Genomic DNA, 17,250 nt, shown 5'->3' with positions numbered 1-17,250 from the left:
GATTTGTAATTCTCGTTCAACTCTCGTCCATGATTTAAATTTTGTTCTTCAACTTTCTCTTTACCTCTAATCTCTCCCGCCTCTCTAAAGGCAAATAGCTCATCATCATCATCATCATAAAATTGAAACTATTGATATCCTTTTGAGTGCAAGAGTCCACACAAATAAAACAAGAAGCATCTAACCAATCAGGACCAATTTTAACCGCGAATCTCAGTATCTTACAGTTATTCGACGACAAATTAACCGGACCAGCCAGTGATGCAGTGCCAAACAACAACGGCTACTTTACCCATTATAGCCAGTAACAACGCGCCCTCCACCCCAACGGTCACATTTTCTCATTTGTCCTCTAACCAATTTTCTAAAAACACTCTCTCGCTCACTCACAACGTTTTAATTTGTTTCGAAAAAACCAAACAAACACCCTAATGTCGTCCCTATAAATTCATCTCCTTCTTCCTCAATCTCTCAGAACCAGAACACTTTCAACCCACAACAACAACTACAGTCTGAGATTTGTTGTTGGATTTTACAAGATTTCCCAAGATGCATAAACTTGTTCTACTCTCTCTTCTTCTCTTCTCTGTCTCACATTTCAATGTGGTACAAGCAGACAATGCGCCTGCTCCTTCTCCCAAGCCCTCCACAACCACGCCAAAGCCGCCGTCACCACAGCCACAACAAACACCACCACCGCAACCCTCTAAGGCTTCTCCTCCTGCCACTACTCCCGCCACTTCTCCGTCAACTTCTCCGTCATCCCCTCCGAACCCTCCGACTCAGTCGCCACCTTCGCCTGCCCCCAAAACAGCTCCAACAGTTTCTCCGCCAACCCAACAAACTCCTCCGGCGGCGACACCGGCCGTCTCTCCGGCAACTCCTCCGACACCTGTTTCTCCCGCTAAGAGCCCATCCAAAAGTGTGTCTCCCCCGGTTCAATCTCCGCCTACTCCTCCGCCCACCGTTGCCTCTCCTGCCAAGACTCCGGTGACTGCTCCGGCGAAAAGTCCAGTTGGAGTTTCGCCAGTTGCAGAGGCTCCGGAGATTGCGGCGACCCCGGAGATTGCCGCGACCCCTTCCGAACCAGCAGGCATTCCTTCGAGTTCTGCAACACCGGCAGGGTCGCCGGGAATGTTCCCGTCAAGCGGTAGCCCACCAATTCCCGCTCCGTCGAGCCTGTCGCCGGACACTGCGCAGGGTCCATCTAGTGATGATTCTTCCAGTTCGAGTTTGAAGTATGGGGTTTTGAGTGGGCTGTCAATTTGGGTTGCGTTGGCTCTCTAAATCATCTATACTTCCATTTCCTGTGCTTCCATATTATTTATATTTTATTTATTTATTAAGAATTTTTTTCTTTCTCTTCTGCTTCCACGGATTACTGGACTTTTGTATCAATTTTTGTTGTTGAATGATAAATATTAATTTATTATCATATTTTATATTTTATTATGCCCCTTGTAATAAGAAGTAACGAAGAAGGAAAAATAGAAATGCTGCTAGGGAGGTGTGGTGATTTAAATTCTGGGTGTGAATAGCAATTTGTGGATTATGGTTGGAATAAAACCAAATATGAATTGAGGCCCAAGAAGTGAAGATGGTCCAAATTGGTTATAATAATGTTTGTTTGATGGGCAGTCCTTAATTCTATTAACTGGGTCAGAGAGATCTGATCGGACGGTGAGATGTGGATAAAATTGGATTTTGTTCTTCAAAATATAAAATTGGGTTTTCAGTACGCTTCACAAATGTTTGTTTGGTCAGGCAAATTTGGCTGAAGTGAGTTCAAAACTTGCAAAGCTTGGGTTGGCAGCTGGGGAGCTTCTATAATGAGGGGCGATGTTGAGGGGTTACAATGAGGGGATTCAATTCCACAGTTCAATAATAACTATGCATTGACTCGGACGGCTATTAAGGACCCCTCATTATAACCGCTTACTATAACTCCTCTTTCTAGCCTCTTTGTGGCAGCTGTGCTCGCGTATGGGCTGTTTGATGCAGTTAGATGCACATCCTTTTTAGTCCTTATGCATTTCTCGGCTATGAGAAAAGTACAGGGAACAACCCTGCAGCCAATATCGTTTGATGCACTCTTGTATGGATATCATTTGGATGGTATGGTTAGGTGACTTTATTTTTACACCAGAAGGTGTGCTTTTGGTATGAGTGCTTAGTTGCAAGAACACATCTCAAAGGCTTCATTTGGCTACTAACAAAATTGAGGAGGAGCCAAATATCTTAGGTTCAAACTCTCACGAGCGTAAAAATACCTACGAAATTAGGTTTACCTATGTCTTCGTATCCGATGGGGGAGTGAGTTGTAATGATTTTGTTGTCTTTAGGCCATCTCCATCTATGGGCTATATCCCAAATATAGCCCTAAAATCATGTAAAATCCATCTCCAGCCATGGGCTAAACAAAATTTTGGCCTAATTTGGAAGGCCACATTTGGCCTTCTAGCCCTCCAACTGGAGCACATGTAGCCCAGCTTTGGCCTAGGTCAATTTTTTTGTGGGCCCCTTGCATATGCTTTTGAAGAAGATAAATTATCAAGTGTGGACAAGAGCACGAATCATCTCGTGCAAATGTATATCCAATAGCCAACATTAAAAGTGTTGACGTCATCGATGATGTTAGCTGGATATACATGACCGTTTGAGGTCAGATCATTGAAACGCATCCTTTTTTTTGGTTTAGTGTGGTCACCTTTTTAAATGTTTTCAATTCATGTTATTTAAGAAAAAATTATAAAAAATTACTAGTCATGACTGTTGGAGCCCGAAAAATTATGTTTTCAATTTTAAAATGTTTTCAATGTTTTCAATGTTTTAAAATGTTTAAAATGTTTTCAATTCATGTTTTCACACATACTTTTTAAATGTTTTAAATGTTTCAATTCATGTTATTTAACAAAAAATTATAAAAAATTCAACACGTGTCACTCGAAAATTATAGCTCAAAAAATTATTAAGATTCTTTCGGGATAAGACGTGCCACGTGGACACAAAATCTTATCAGAAATCTTGTCATATGTGGAATGTTGTCTCTAAATAGTAGTTTAATTTTTAGCCCTACATGGCTGGAGATGGAAATATAGCCCCGCACTATTCTTTACAAAATTAATATTTTGGAGGGCTAAATTTTTAGTAATGGACTACATTTGGTCCTATAACTGGAGATGGTCTTAGCATCTCTGAAAGAAGGATATGTTTTTGCTATTATGTTTTTCCTTCTTGCCTTCCGCAGATTGTTATCTTGATGTGGACAGGAAATAACGTCACGAGGCCATTTCGAGTAGCTGGAGCAGCTGCACTGGCACCCCTGATCGACAAGTTGTTTTAAAAAGATCCAAAAATATTTCAACTTTTCCCAATCTGGTCTATGCATTTGCGCTTGTGGTCTCTATAGTGGCTGTGCCATGTTTGACAGTTGTTGGCTTGCTTATCCTCTCTAGATGGAGAAAATGAACCGTTGCTTGGAGTGTTTCGTTCTTGTAATTTCTGGCCTCCTAGGTGTATGCTGTTTCAGGCCACCCGTGGACACGCTAGCCACGGCTACCATCACCGGTTTGCTGGTCGGCGGGATGTGGCTCCATACAACCTTGGAATGCATAAGAATGTGCATTCTTTTCTTCCAGCTTTAATCTTCTAACTCTCTTCACATTCTATTTTTATCTTGAGACAATGCCTAGAAATTCACTGCAAATGCAATTGCAATGCCTACAAACTAAGATCTCCTAAGGAATTCCAATTCCATCTCTAACTAGAAGTTCCTTTCCCTCTCCTCTGCCTCTCAAACACCTTTCCCACTTTCCCCTTTCTGTTCATCATGCGAAAGTTTGTTACTGCATTTCGGCCATTAAACTTCAGAATAGCCTATTCAATTGAAATATTTCAGTCCACTTTCCCCTTATGAAAGAACAATATTTTTCAAGAGCAAATTATGAAAGAACAAAAAAGAAGATGGAACGAAAAAAATTCCCAGAATCTTTCTCTTTACCTCTTCATAAATGGATACACCATAAGGAAACCAGTGGTACACTGCCTGCAACAAGAAAATTGATGTAGTAAATTTAATGACAAATTGTAAATTTTTGCTTAAAAAATAGGAAAATACTTTCCTCCAACCTATGTAACTTTAAGTAGGAACGCTTGTATTTCTACCAATAACACTTTGATATGTATGTAGAAGTTTTTCTTTTTGTGTTTCTTATAAATTATTTTTAGACATGTGTTAAACCGTGATTTGCATCGTTCGAGGAAATGAGGCAAGGAGTATCCTAAAAAAAATATTATTAATAGATGTGTAGTTTTGAGATGTGATGCCATGTGCGTACCTTGTAATGCACTTCATACGAATGTTAGGACTCGAACTCAGGCTGCATAGATGATTTCTTCATTGATGTATATTCTATGAAAAAGAAAAAAAATAATCTAAACGATATTAGCATTTTTTTAAAAAAATTTGTAAAAATAGTTTTTCTTAAATTTTGACCACCCAGTCTCGACTCAATGCTGAAAAGGAAATGATAAATGAAAAATCTAAAAAAGTCTATTAAATTTGGGGCCATAAAAGGGGGCCAGAAGGACCCACAAAGACCACTTCTGATCAAAATGCCAGAAAAAATAGACAAAGAAAAATTTGATTAAAATTTTCAGTTGCAAATTATTTGGAAGAACAGAATTGCTGAGTCTCAGTCTCAGCACTCTCAGTCAGTCTCTGTGATCGATGGCAATGGCGGACAATGGGCGAGTTGTGTGCAAATGCACATCGAGGAGGAGCTTCTGCTTCAGAGAAGTGACTTTCGACGAGAAGCCCAATCTCCGAAACCATCTACGAAACGTTTCGACAGTTCCTCTCTTTAGAAACGGCCTCATTACTCGGTGCCCATCTGTCGCCGGAAATAGCATTCTCAGGTTCGCTCACACAATTATAGTTTATTTTTGTTGAATTTATTGATTCGTCAGTGGCATGGTTTGTTTGGTTCACGAGAAAACTCGGGAAATGAAGGAAAAAAAAGAGAAATTTTTAGACTTGCGTGGTAAACTGAATACATGGCTAGGCTCAGTTTGGTTGCTGATTAAATTTAAAATAAAGAAATGTAAAAGGGAAAACTTAATTAATTGATTCCGACAAGAAATTTCTGAGCTAAGCTTGTTTCTTGCTTTTGAAAGTTGAAATTGGATTGATAGAGAATCTAGAGATGTATGTATGTATGTGTATATACATGCATGTGATGTTACAATTGTGCATTAATTAGAGAATCTATGTATTGTATTGTAGCATGGATGCACGAGAGAATTCGAGGTCCTCCATATTGTCCTCATCAAGACATCAGAGAGTTCCCATATATGTGATGATGCCTGTTGATGCATTTTGCATTGATGGTTCAGGGCGTCCGAAGATTAGGAAGTAAGTTTTATTACTTTCCTTGTAGCTGAATACACTGTCAATACTCAATACTAAAGTTTATGAGAGGAATTGATGAGGCTATGATGCATATACACTGGAATTAATTGATTTTATTCTACTCTTTTAAACAGCTTGCTGCTAACTTTTCAAGCTAACTGTTTTAGGCTTAAATGTGCCTTTGAAAACATTTTGAAGTTTATTTATTTACTGTTTTTTTCCCTTTCAAGTTTTACTGGTGACACAGAAATGCTTTATATGTCCATCGATTCATTGTTGTTTCAGAATCAAGGCCTTAACTGTAGCTCTAAAAGCACTCAAGTTGGCAGGTGTCCATGGAATTGCAGTTGAGGTTTGGTGGGGAATCGTAGAGCGTTTCTCTCCTCTTGCATATGATTGGTCTCTATATGAAGAGCTTTTCAAACTGGTTTCTGAGTCAGAGTTGAAGTTGCATGTTGCCTTGTCTTTTCACTCAAACATGAACTCTTCTTCTAGCAGAAAAGGTGGTGTAAGTCTTCCGCTCTGGATCATAGAGGTTTGTTTTCTTTGCTATTCGCAAATCCCATTTGACTGTTGGGCCTAGGAGTTTTCATTAAATTGTTGAAGTTATTAGACTGGTAGAATCCACACGTTCCCCTGTATCAGTACCCTTACATTACCTGGTCATACTTTTCTTACAAGCATCAGAAACATAACCCCTATGGATGGCTATGCATGATATTGACCTTTCTTCAGGATCCTTGCTAATATGCTATGGTCTATGTGTCCCCATTGGCATACTTGATTTCAGCTTTGATGTATGCAGTAAGTAAGCAGTTTGGATCCTGAATTTAGATAGAGAAGCTGATGCTCTTTTTTTCCTCCCAGATTGGCGATCACAATAAGCACATATATTATCGTGACCAAAATGGATTGTCCAATGATGATTATCTTACACTAGGGGTTGACCACGTGCCTTTGTTCTGCGGCCGGACTGCCATCCAATGTTATGAAGATTTCATGTTGAGTTTTGTTAAGAAATTTGAATCATTTATTGGAAGTGTGATAGAAGAAATTAGTGTTGGTCTTGGTCCTTCTGGTGAACTTCGGTATGTTACAGTCACACTAGAACCACAAGTATGAATCCAGTGCAATAATTTCTTATGCAGCATTGCTCACAGGTATCCTGCACATCCTTTTGGCGATGGTAGATGGAACTTTCCTGGAATTGGTGAATTCCAGTGCTATGACAAGTACATGTAGGTTAAGAATCTTTCATCTTGTGATGGAAATTTCGTTGATGTTGAATTTTCCATATTTTCAAACTTTCTTCCTTTTAGGATGGACGACCTAAAGATGGCTGCATGCAAGGAAGGAAAGCCTCAGTGGGGAGAGAGGGGACCACAGAATGCTGGCGGTTACAACAGTCTCCCATCTGGAGTTCCTTTCTTTGAAGAGGGAGAGGAAAGCTTTCTTTCTGATTATGGGTGTTTTTTCCTTGTATGAAACTGATGGAAGTTGCCTGCATTATTATTTTGAAAGCAAATTTATGCATAATACATTGCACGACAGAAATGTTCATTTATTTTGGCTGTTCATGCACATTTCATCCCAGAACTTCCACATGGAATAAAATGCACACACTTCAATGAATGGAGATATTGGGCTAGTGTTATTTTTAGTCATGCAAGACTTTTTGTAGGTGCATGCAAACACCTTGGGTCTGCAATATACAGTATCAATCTTTTATGTAACTTTTTTGTAATCCATTTGTTTCTGGGGGTTATTCTTACGGACTTTTTGAAACTCGAGTGTTACATTACTCTTATGCAACATGATTTTGGAAGTAGATAAGTTTTGAAGGATTCAGTATGAATCTTATGACAAGGGTATGAGGTTTCTCTGAAAAATGCAGTAAATTATATGCAATTTGATTAAAAATCAAAAAAAGCATTGATGCTTGTCTTCCAGAAAACAAAAATCATCATAGGATTGTATTGGTAAGTAAATCAAGAACAATTTTAGATGTATAAATGGGAAAGTGTATTATGGTTACTTATCATGTGATACTTGGCATAACATGATTAAACTGATTGAAATATAATGTGGAGCTTAAGAGATCTGACAGTGGCTTAACTCGTTGTAGGAATGGTATAGTGGTAGGCTGCTTCATCATGCAGATGATATTCTTGCAAAGGCAGCTAAAATTCTGAGGAAATATCAAGAAAACAAGAAAACTTCTATTCTATTGGTGGCTAAAATTGCTGGTATATTTTGGTGGTATCAGACAGTAGCACACCCTGCTGAACTTACAGCTGGATACTACAACACTGCTCTTAGGGATGGTTATGATCCTGTTGCTTCAATTTTGTCTCGTCATGGAGTTGCTTTGCATTTTTCGTAAGATTCTAAATTTTAAGGTTCTTACTAGAATTTTGTTTACCAACCTGATGACTAAAGGGTTTCCTTAGACATGATCTTTTCCAATGTATCTATTCTAGCATGCTCACATACTAAATATCTTATTGCAGCTGCTTAGAAATGATGGACACTGATAACCCAGCATCCTATCTTTGCAGCCCAGAAGGATTACGCCAACAGGTATTTGGCCTGTTGATTAATAATGCATTGCTTCTACGCTTGTTGCCTTGTTGGGAATTAGTTTGAAGTCCTTGTTTCAGTTTTTACATTTTCGTTTGTATTTCTCAAGTGCTTTTCTTGGCAGGGCAAATCATGCCAAGTCTAGGCCCAACATGAGCTTAGCATGCGCCCTTGCGATTTTTATTAGCATTAGGTTTATTGGGTATTGGTAATTTTGTAGTTTCCTTTTAGCATAATCTATTATAAGGTAAATCTTAGTATTAATTGGGTTGTTTTGTCTGGCGAAATGAACAATAAAGAAAAAACGTATAACAATTTATCAACGAATAATTATTTTCTGTACTATTGAAATTTGGAATACAATTTACTACAAAATAAGGTTGGAACTGCATCAATATCATTTTAGCATCACTATAGTTTACGTATATCTTACTTTATGTTGGCATGGCCTGGTCCATTTTACTCCACTAGGTGGTGGTAGTGGTGGTTTGCTGCCATCTATATCATTCAATTGGTTTCTTATATAAAATGTTTACTGGATTTTTATCCAATTCGACTTTGCTCTAACATGATTCTATTTGACCCCAGATATGGACTGCTTCAAAGAAAAGGATAATACATTTGATCGGGAGAAATACCAATGAACGATTTGACAGGGTAGATTCATCCTTTGCTTAAGAGAAAAAGCAAATTTCAGCTACCTTATATTTCTATTTGACCATATATTGGACAGCACACACACAGATATGGATTGAACATTATGTATTTAATCTTGCAATTGGGTTTGCTCATGTAAGAGAACGAGTTTTTGATTGAAAGGAGATGAAATATCTGACAATCCTAGAATAGCAACAAATAACTAGTAAGAATGACTTCTGATATCATTTAAGTTGGCTAGCTTAAAATGAATTTATGGTTTATCTCCTTCTTTGGTTGCCCATTTTGCCCCCATATTCACCCATCGGCTTTTCTCTTGCAGGTTGGGTTATGGCAAATACATGCTAACTGTCACCATTCACAGGCCGAAGCTGTAAGATCATTTACTTACTTCAGAATGAATGATAAGATTTTTAGGGCTGAAAACTGGAATAATTTCGTTCCTTTTGTTAGAAAGATGAGCGCAAATTGGTGATGTGCCTCAACCCAATATAACCATTAAATTTCACTGAACAATCAAGAGCAACAGTCTCACTGCCCTATAATATTTTTTTGTTCAAGGGCAGATATAGAAGTTAAGTAACTTCCTGATTAATGAAATAACTTTGTGTTTCTATCCTCTGTGTGCTTGATCTGTAGTCCAAATGTTTGTATAAAAGCCGAAGCAACGAAAGTTTTGTTCAAATTTAATGAATAGAAAAGTAAACATCGAACTGTTCTGTTGGCCTGGGGTTTGACGTTGTTAACATATTTGACAATCAAGAAATCCAACAGATAAGAGGGCTGCTTGTCAGTTGTGAAGATGGTCCTTTGTGCCACGCTTGATGTTTTTAGGTTGGCTTGCAGGATTCTCTTGTCAATAAGATGTATAGAAAACACCATGAACATGGGGTTTTGATGACTTTAGCAGATTGAATTGGATCTCTAAATTCAAAAACCAACATTCAGATTTTGTTGTAAGAAGAATCCTATACAATATGTTGATTTCATGTTATTATTTGCTTTTATAGCAATTTAAAATTAATAAAGCGTTAGTAATTTAAGCCATTTGAGAGGATTATGTTGTACATTATAGAACCAAAACACATTTCATCAATGTTTGATTTTGGGGGAGCTCGCTCTGCATTGTATTCCAATGACTCCGATGCGAAATCATTTAATCATTCAATTACAAGGTTATTAATCATTTAAATCATTTAACCATAGGGGTTCAAGAGAACGAGACTCTTTTCTTAAAATACCATGTTCATTGTTTGGATTGTTCGAGTCATAGTTATCTCACAATTGAGGGGTATGTTTCCGCGTTTTATTTCAGTGGCGCAACGTATGGCCAGGTGACCTATATAAAGCTGTCTACAGCTTCTACTTTGAAGATTGGTGGGTCTTGAGTCTTTGATGGTGTGTATGGCCAAGTGAAACTGCAACAGTTTGGGAAGCACAAACATCTGCCCAAACTATAATTTGGGCGTGAACGGAATAAAAACTGGAACAAGCTATGGATTTGCAACTTTACATATAATTAGTTTTCCAGAGCACCAAGAGTCATAAATGATATGCAAAAACTTGGTCGAAGAAACAGGGCCTTATACTTCTAAATTATTATTTAACACGACTGTACGTGAATATTTTCATGTACACATTCATTGCTGCAATAATGAAGAAGGGAAGCAACAACCAGAGATTGAACTCTAGTCAAATGTCGATTGTCATGCAGACTTGGCGGAGATATCCAAGGGCTTCTTATAAGACTGCAACAGGAGAGAAGAACATACCACACTAAGAGATGAAGCAGCCATACAGGCACCCGCAAGCCATGGTGGTAATCGAATTCCAGTAAAAGGGAACAAGACTCCAGCAGCGATTGGCATGCCAAGGATATTGTAGCCCAAGGCCCAGACATAATTCAATCGAATACGAGACATGGTCTTTCTGGAGAGATGTATGGCTGTAACTACATCTTCCAAATTGCTCTTCATCAGAACTATATCTGCGGCTTCGATAGCTACGTCGGTGCCAGCACCAATTGCCATCCCAACATCTGCTGCAACCAAAGCTGGAGAGTCATTGATTCCATCTCCCACCATTGCCACAGTCAGTCCTTTCAACTGCATCCAATTTTCATTTGACAAGTCAGAAAAGGCTATACTTGCTCAGATTGTACTCACATATTAGGTAGGGGAAAAAACTTAATACAGATTAAAAAATTAAATGTTCCTTAAAGAAATTGGTTTACTCTCAACATATCACTGATAAATTATTTGAAACCAGAATAAAATTGCTTGTGTAGCTGGGTAATAGTAATCCAAGACACAGTGTCTCATTAAAAAGCAAACAAATCCAAGACTCATCAAACCTTTACAAGAAATTCAACTAGTGACTCAAAGCTCTCTGATGTTTCGAAATAAGTCAACTAATGATCAAAGTGTGCTCAATGGTTTTGTTCTCAACCATTTTTACAACTCAACTGGATCAAAAAGCCTTCTGTAATTTTCAGCTGGAAAATGAGTTGGAAAATTTGACAGAGGTAGAGGCTGGAGAAGATGAAAAAAGCACAAACTGGACAGAATTTGAGGCTTGCATGCCTCACAAAATGTCACCACCATCCTCCAGATAAAATGGATAGTAAATTCCATATTCTAGAAGCAGAACTAGGAGGAACATCTGTAAATGTATCACTCACTCATGCAAAATCTTGTTCTAGTCTAGTATAGTTGCCTACATGTCAGGGAGTAAAAGCGTATTAACAAGGCTTCATACAACTACAAATATTTAAACTTCTTGAAATAAGCTTACCTGTAACTCTTTGATTCTATCAGCTTTTCCCAGTGGATCTGTCTCAGCAAACACCTTGTCAATGCCAACCTCCTTTGCAATAGCTGCTGCTGTAGCCCAGTTATCACCAGTAACCATGATGCTTGAAATGCTCATTGAGTGAAGATAAGAGATGACTCGCGCAGCCTCTGGCTTCACTGGATCAGTTACAGCAAAAGATCCAGCAACCTTTCTATCAATGGCAACCAACACACAAGTTCGAGCCAGTTTTTCATTTTCTGAAACATATTCCTCAACCTCAGGACCAACCTGGACATTACAATCCCTCATGAGTCTCTTGTTCCCAACCAAAACCATTTTGTCACCAACTCTTCCACTAACCCCAGCTCCTGTGTGTACCTCAAAGTCCTTAGCCTCCATCACATGCTCAGTTGATCCAAACTTCTTGAGCAGCCTCTTAGCATGCTCCACAACGGATTTTGCTATTGGGTGTTCACTATTTGCCTAAATATTTGTAAAAAAGAGGTGTGTTAGCATAATTGTCAAAATAAATTAAGATAGGACAATAATTGTAATTTTTTCATCATTCATAAATTAAGAAATGGTGGTAAACAAACAAACCTATCAGCAGTTATTGGGGATTATGTCATGCGTAGCTTAACTCTTTAAGCACTCAAAAGTTTCAAATTAAAGTAAAGATAGTAAATTTTGATGTAAAATTTTGAAATATAAGCACCAACCTCTGCAGCGGTCGCCACAGCACAGAACTCCTCCATTGAGTAATTGGAAAAGAGCACAGCACTGACTACTTCTGGTTTCCCAACTGTCAGTGTCCCAGTTTTATCAAAAACAACTGTTTTCACCTGTAGGATCACACACATATGTATTTTTAGAAAAAGAAAAAAGAAAACAAAAAGAACGCCCAGTTAAATGTCCAGATACCTAAAAAGTGTCAAATGATATGAAATCTATGGATGTGCATGACTTAGGTTCTGTTTGCATCCCTCCATACCGAATGACATTAAATGTAATTTTTTTTTGGTTCAGAGCCTACAAGTTCACAAAACGGAGGCAGAGAATCTTACTGTTCTTAAGTATAAAAGTTGTCATAATTGCAATTTGCAAACATCAACATAAGCTATGTTGGTAAAATATGCGATAATATGAACTTCATGAGACCTGATGACCAATAAAAGGAAAACAACCTCATAAAGGAGGAAACAAGAAAATAACTACACTTGCAACCTCAAGACATATATAGTTTGTGATCAGCAATTCACCTTATTGTGAGATAAGGTCACAATACTGCAATTGTTCAAGTAAAAATTGTCACACTTGCATTTCCTAATACCAAAACAAGCAGGTTTCCAGTCTCCTTTTATTTCTAAATGAAGTAACTAAAGACACTAGCAAAAATAACATGCAAATTGCACCCAGATTCTAAATAGACAGCTGAAAGTTGTTTCCTAGGCAAATGTGGCCTTACCTTATGAGCCTTTTCAAGTGAATTTCCACCCTTGATGAGAACACCTTGTGAAGCACCCTTCCCTGTTGCAACCATTACTGCAGTAGGGGTTGCTAGTCCCAAAGCACAAGGGCAAGCAACCACTAGCACCGAGATACCAAACTGTAATGCCAGCTCAAATTTATCCATGCCTTTTGGTATCCAATGTTTTGGGTAAAGACCAAATTCTCCAGGGATGAACCATCCCAGCCATGTTAAAAATGCTGCAATGACAACCTGATATAGGAAAGGCAAAAGAATTAATTCAGGAATTGAAAAAATTTCATAACACGTGGAGTTATTTGCCTCTGCTAGTTTGTCAAGCAAGAAACTCAACTTTAAACAAAATATTCCAAAAAGAAAAAATAACTCAGACGTTATTGGGAGCACAAAAAATAAAAACTGGCCCACAGAAAGCCAAGAAAGCAAAAGACAGATAAGGGAAATTAAAATGAAGAAAGACCTTAACATAACCTATAGAAAGAAAAAACAAAAGCATTGCCTAAATACATGCTCCTGATCTTTTAAATCAAGGACAAGTCTTCATTTTAGAGAGATCTTTTAAATCAAGGACAAGTCTTCATTTTAGAGAGAAGCTTCTCCTGCTGACAATCAGATGCAGCTAAGTGCTTTGAATGCTTCAATATCCAATTGCCAGTTTTAATTATTATTATTATTTTTATTTTTTGGTAAAAGTATGATAGGAAAAATGCACATAAAACTTCAACTATTGGAATTAAAAATCTTAGAAGCAGGTTAATCTAGCTAAAAAAAGAATTAAGCAGAATATATTACCAACATTACATGGTAAGTTAGAGGAATACAAAATTCAACTTACTGTAGGAACAAAAAACTTCGAAATCTGGTCAGCTAGTTTCTGAACAGGTGCTCTGGCAAGCTGCGCTGCTTCAACAAGTTGAACTATCTGGGACAGTGCAGTCTCTGCACCAACGTGAGTTGCCTTCACCTGTAAGCATCCATTCTCATTGATGGTACCACCAATAACCTATTCAAGAAAATGGAAAAATTTGGAATTTAGCATTTTTCTTTAAATGCTGCAGAAAAAAAGAAGTAAGAAACAAAGGTTTACTACCTTGTCACCAAGTCTTTTAGCAATAGGCTGTGCCTCTCCTGTAATCATACTCTCATTCACATAGCTTTGACCACTAACTACAATCCCATCAGCAGGAACTTTTGCCCCTGGAACAATCTTAAGTATATCATTTCTTTGAATAAGTTGAGTGCTAATTTCCATCTCGGAGATAACATTTCCATCATCATCCAATGACAACAGATAAGCTGTATCAGGAGCAAGGTCAGTCAGCTTCGCTAAAGCATCAGATGTCTTCCCTTTAGCTATAACTTCTAAGAACTTTCCCAAGAGTATAAAGGATATCAACATAGAACTAGTTTCAAAGAAATCTTGCCCTTCAAATTTATCCAAAGCCAATGCTTTCATTGCTATATAGACAGAGTAAAAATAAGCAACATTGGTTCCCAGTGCAACAAGAACATCCATATTAGCTGATCTACGTCTTAATGCATGATACGATCCCACATAAAACCTGACAAGGAAATCCAAAATCAATATTTATTCCTCAAAAGCCTGGATGTACAAGTTTTTGCTACACAACTCATAACAAGAACAAGAATAGAAATACAGTAATTGAATACCTCCGGCCGACAATGAACTGCACTGGTGTGCAAAGAATCCATCTTAAAAGCATCCCTACGGCAAGCATGTTGTGAACCTTGTATTCTAACCAGTTACCATATGGAGGAAGCATAGGAAGAACCATTGAGAAAAAGAATATAGGAACTGAAAATAGGCAGCTCAGGAAAAACTGGTTCCTGTACATCTGAATCTCATGTTTCTGCTCAGCTTCTCTTCGTCTTGGAGGGACATACAAGCTTGCCTGGTACAATTTGAGGTCACAGCCGGCTTTTTCGACACAGTGTATAAGCGATCTTGGACCTGTGAGGTTTGAATCGTAGGCAATAGTCACCTTTTTTTCTGCGAAATCCACTTCAACATTATTTACACCTTCAACTGATTCAAGGGACGATTGGACAATACTCATATCCTCCGGAGAATTAACTCCTTCAAGTTTTAGATGAACTTTGTTTACATCATTCCCAGAACTAATGAGATCAGCTCCAAAGCCAGCATCTTCAATTGCTTGAATAATGCAACTGGTGTCAGTGAGGCTTGGATCAAAGTGAATCTTTGCTTCTTCAAGGGCTAGACCAACAACTGCATTTTTCACTCCAGCAATCATTCGAAGGGCAGATTCAACAGACTCCGAGCAGCTCGTGCATGCCATTCCTTTTATCCTAAGCCTGCTGACTGCTACGTCTTGTTCTGGAAAGTCATCAACTGGGAAACCTGCATCTTCTATGGCTTCCTTAATTTTTTTTGCCTAACACAGAGTACATCATATGTTATCCTTTATCATATAAATGTCCATAAAACATACTAATGAAGTAGTTAAAAAACATTTAATGTAGAAACATTTTTGTCAGGATCTCGTGTCTAACAAATGGATTTGAATTAAAAAGAGAGAGAAAAAAAAAAAAAAAAAAGATAATATTTTGAAGACAGATACAAAAATAATATCTTAGAGAAATCCTTAAACTTCACTCACATTAATGAGCTCTGGTATATAATTGACTGCAGCTTGGCCTTGAATGGGCGACACTGTTGCATTCTTGACCCCATCAAGCTTTCCTAGCACAGATTCAATGGTCGTTGCACAAGATGCACACTCGACATCCCCTATTTTGAACTTAACTGTTCTAATCCTTTTATCTTTGTTATTAATATCCGAAGGCTTCAACAGAGGCTCCTTCAGATCATCCATCCCTTTAGCATCCACTCCACCATCCAAATTGTTCGAGTCCATCAAACCTAAATTACAAATGGCATTAAGTACTAAATACATAAATAATTGGAATTTGGAGCCAAATATTCTGTACTTTCCGATATAACTATATTTAAAGACAACAGTAATATATATGCATGTTTCTCTATGCATGTATCCATAACGAAAAAACGTTTAACTCAGCAAAAAAAAAATGTAAGAAAGATTAAAGGTGGCTAAAACAGAAGAAAGAAAAAAATCAAAATTCATACATCATATGCGCGTGATCAATCAATCAAACACCAAAAAAATTAATATACAACAAATCAATAAACTGTGTGTTACTGTTAAATTATTACAATTTATCCAATCAACATCAGCAGAAAAATTACAGAAATTGATACATAAAAGGATTGAAATAAATCAATTAACAAAGAAATTCAAAGTTCCAATTGATCAAAGTATAATTAACCTTAAAAAAAATTCATCTCTGTCAATCATCAAGAACAATACAAAATTTAAAAGCTCATATCTATATCTATGTGTGTATATATACGTATGTGCGTGCGTGAGTGCGCATAAAGTACCTTTAATTGACGAAGAAGACGACGCGAGTGCGTGAGTGGAGGAAAAAGGAAAAAGGTAAAAGCTGAAAAGGAGGAAAGAGGCGAGAAAGCTGAGAAGAAATTAGGGTTTTGCAGAGGCGAAGGGAGGCGGGGATTGTGAGGTCGGCGAAACCGCAGAGAGTTTGTGCGCCAGAATTTTCTTCTGTGCGTATGGAATTGTTGTGGGTGGGGCTTGTCGTTTATATAGTCGCCTGACTTTTTAAAATTTTGAAATTGTAACGTCTTATATAAGTTTGATTTCCCACCCTCTTATGCATAGTTTTGAACGGTTTTATTTTACAACTCATACCCTTTGATTAGGCCTAATTACAAACCGACCCCCCAAATAAGGCTTAATTATACTAGAAATATCATGCGCGTTTGGACAAAATGGGAACAAGGTGGGGGGGAGAAATTTGGTTTTTGTCACAATTTGCATTCCGTAGTGTGGGTACTTTTCGAACTCCAAATATTCCATTTACCAACCCCAACGGTTTGAGCCCTATATATAATTTGATTTTTCTACGAATGAATACCTTAGATTTCTCATAGAGTGTATTTAGATTTAGTGTGGAGATATTAAGTTTGTAAACGATTACTTGTTGAGTTCCCGATTCATGACTTCCTTCATATTTCTAGTACGTAAACATGAGTAAGAGGAAACTAGTGAAGAAGTTAATCCTCTTATTCTTAGCGGTTTTTGGCATTAGATTCCTTCTCCTAATATGAATAGTTTTGGCACAAAGTAGGTAACTCCTAGAATATGCGGATTAGAGTTCTTCCTCTTTTGCCGTGTAGGTCAGTCAAGCTTAATTTGGAGTAATTTCATTTCTAATACGGACACGTGGCAGGATTGTATCG

At 37.7% G+C, this 17,250-nt stretch overlaps 3 protein-coding genes across 5 annotated transcripts; 2 read left to right on the top strand and 1 right to left on the bottom strand.

Moving 5' to 3' along the window:
* Positions 1-400: 400 nt before the first annotated feature.
* Positions 401-1,449, top strand: LOC110760544 (uncharacterized). The gene has a single exon (XM_021962832.2). The coding sequence runs from the start codon at positions 550-552 to the stop codon at positions 1,285-1,287; it is 738 nt and encodes a 245-aa protein (XP_021818524.1). The 5' UTR covers positions 401-549; the 3' UTR covers positions 1,288-1,449.
* Positions 1,450-4,604: 3,155 nt separating this feature from the next.
* Positions 4,605-11,112, top strand: BAM4 (beta-amylase 4). 2 transcript variants are annotated; one of them, XM_088251850.1, is made up of 11 exons: positions 4,605-4,917; positions 5,285-5,413; positions 5,696-5,945; positions 6,278-6,498; positions 6,571-6,648; positions 6,730-6,889; positions 7,536-7,789; positions 7,921-7,990; positions 8,579-8,647; positions 8,970-9,020; positions 9,963-11,112. In XM_088251850.1, the coding sequence occupies exons 1-11, from the start codon at positions 4,730-4,732 to the stop codon at positions 10,041-10,043; spliced, it is 1,551 nt and encodes a 516-aa protein (XP_088107976.1). In that variant the 5' UTR covers positions 4,605-4,729; the 3' UTR covers positions 10,044-11,112. The 2 variants fall into 2 exon arrangements, with proteins under 2 accessions (XP_088107976.1, XP_021818631.2); XM_021962939.2 differs by lacking the exon at positions 9,963-11,112 and having other exon boundaries at positions 4,607-4,917; positions 8,970-9,261.
* Positions 10,211-16,618, bottom strand: LOC110760577 (copper-transporting ATPase HMA4-like). Of its 2 annotated transcripts, none has more exons than XM_021962880.2 (9): positions 16,372-16,618; positions 15,569-15,831; positions 14,598-15,343; positions 14,017-14,488; positions 13,762-13,929; positions 12,906-13,160; positions 12,160-12,282; positions 11,441-11,923; positions 10,211-10,752 (listed from the first exon to the last, which is right to left on the bottom strand). In XM_021962880.2, exons 2-9 carry the CDS (start codon positions 15,824-15,826, stop codon positions 10,354-10,356), a joined length of 2,904 nt encoding a protein of 967 aa, XP_021818572.2. In that variant the 5' UTR covers positions 15,827-15,831; positions 16,372-16,618; the 3' UTR covers positions 10,211-10,353. The 2 variants fall into 2 exon arrangements, with proteins under 2 accessions (XP_021818572.2, XP_088107975.1); XM_088251849.1 differs by lacking the exon at positions 16,372-16,618 and adding an exon at positions 16,257-16,312.
* Between the last annotated feature and the right edge of the window lie 632 nt (positions 16,619-17,250).

The sequence above is a fragment of the Prunus avium genome, chromosome 4 (assembly GCF_965620075.1).
Source record: "Prunus avium chromosome 4, drPruAviu1.hap1.1, whole genome shotgun sequence".
In the NCBI taxonomy this organism is placed as follows: domain Eukaryota; kingdom Viridiplantae; phylum Streptophyta; class Magnoliopsida; order Rosales; family Rosaceae; genus Prunus; species Prunus avium.
The sequence above is the reverse complement of the archived record's forward strand: the minus strand, read 5'-3'. Positions and strand labels throughout refer to the sequence as shown.

Coding starts and splice junctions, on each gene's coding strand:
- LOC110760544 (XM_021962832.2), top strand. CDS start 550: ATGCATAAACTTGTTCTACTCTCTCTTCTTCTCTTCTCTGTCTCACAT.
- BAM4 (XM_021962939.2), top strand. CDS start 4,730: ATGGCAATGGCGGACAATGGGCGAGTTGTGTGCAAATGCACATCGAGG. Junction 5,946..6,277: donor TTCCGCTCTGGATCATAGAG/GTTTGTTTTCTT, acceptor TTTTCCTCCCAG/ATTGGCGATCACAATAAGCA. Junction 7,991..8,578: donor CAGAAGGATTACGCCAACAG/GTATTTGGCCTG, acceptor ATTTGACCCCAG/ATATGGACTGCTTCAAAGAA.
- LOC110760577 (XM_021962880.2), bottom strand. CDS start 15,826: ATGGACTCGAACAATTTGGATGGTGGAGTGGATGCTAAAGGGATGGAT. Junction 12,283..12,905: donor CACTTGAAAAGGCTCATAAG/GTAAGGCCACAT, acceptor GTGATCCTACAG/GTGAAAACAGTTGTTTTTGA. Junction 10,753..11,440: donor ATAGAATCAAAGAGTTACAG/GTAAGCTTATTT, acceptor AATTGGATGCAG/TTGAAAGGACTGACTGTGGC.